The following is a 1,236-nucleotide window of genomic DNA, read 5'->3' as shown; positions in this document are numbered from 1 at the left end:
CAGATTGAAGAGATTAAATTTTTGAAGCAAAATAATCCCCACTCTAACACTTAAAACCCATGATGGAAAAATCATCCAAACTTTATGTGGAGAGATCAAGAAGGGAATATGCAACAACAAGGGCAGATTCAATATTAGAATCAATACTAGCAGCAACCTCAACAACAGGTACAGAAGAAGGAAGATTGGGAATTGGCAATTGAAAAAATGGCAACTCACCAAATGCAGTTTCAAGAGGAAACTAGAAATAATCAGAAGAACACTTCAGCTTCTATAAAAAATTTAGAAGTTCAGATGGGTGAAATAGCTCAACAATTGGCAACTTCTCAAGGACCAGATAGCCTACCAAGTGCAACCATAGCAAACCCAAGAAACAACCACATTGTGAAAGCTATAGTAATAAGAAGTGGTAAAACTGTGGGGAATGTTGAAGAAGATGAGATTGAAGATGAAGGATTACTCGAGGTAGACTTAGAAATCAGAGATGAACAGAGACAAACCGAGCAAGTTGTGGTCCCTCTGATGGATGAGAAAAAGAAAAAAAGTGAACCTCAGCAAAAGTTTGTTCTTCTGTATCCTCAAAGAACGAAGAAGAAAGACCTTAGTGAGAAAAATTTTGAGAAATTATTGGAATTGTTCAAGAAGCTTGAAATTAACATTCCATTTGCTGAAGCTTTGGAGCAAATGCCTATATATGTTAAATTCATGAAAGACATCATCTCTAAAAAGCGGTCCATTAACACGGAGCCGATATTGCTAACTGAAACATGTAGTGCTATTTTGCAGGGTCTTAAGGATCCGATAAAGAAGAAAGATAGAGGTGTTGTTACAATTCCTTGCACTATCAGGGATATATCATTCAAAAAGGCACTTATTGATTTAGGTGCTAGTGTGAGCTTGATGCCTCTTTCTATATACAAAAAGCTTGAGCTGGGTGAGGTACAAGATACTCGTATGACACTTCAATTTGCAGATCATTCAATGAAAAGTCATTATGGTATTGCAACTGCTATCCTTGAGAAGATTGATAAGTTTGTGTTTCTGGTCGATTTTGTGGTCCTTGAAATTCCAGAAGATGAAGAAATTCCTCTAATCTTAGGAAGACCTTTTCTAGAGACAGGAAGGTGTATGATAGACATTGATGAAGGCACCATGACACTCAAGGTCTATGATGACGAGTTGAAAATTAATATGAGGGATGCTATGAAATTTACAGATGAAGACAGATTAAGTAAA

General features: G+C 36.6%; 1 protein-coding gene across 1 annotated transcript; it reads left to right on the top strand.

Annotated features, from left to right (window-relative positions):
* The first annotated feature begins 207 nt into the window (after positions 1–207).
* Positions 208–1,231, top strand: LOC131618960 (uncharacterized). The gene is made up of 2 exons (XM_058890108.1): positions 208–1,164; positions 1,217–1,231. The coding sequence occupies exons 1-2, from the start codon at positions 208–210 to the stop codon at positions 1,229–1,231; spliced, it is 972 nt and encodes a 323-aa protein (XP_058746091.1).
* Positions 1,232–1,236: the final 5 nt, after the last annotated feature.

This window comes from Vicia villosa, linkage group LG7 (assembly GCF_029867415.1).
Source record: "Vicia villosa cultivar HV-30 ecotype Madison, WI linkage group LG7, Vvil1.0, whole genome shotgun sequence".
Classification (NCBI taxonomy): Eukaryota; Viridiplantae; Streptophyta; class Magnoliopsida; order Fabales; family Fabaceae; genus Vicia; species Vicia villosa.
Note: the sequence above shows the minus strand (reverse complement) of the source record. Positions and strands in the feature narration are given on the sequence as shown.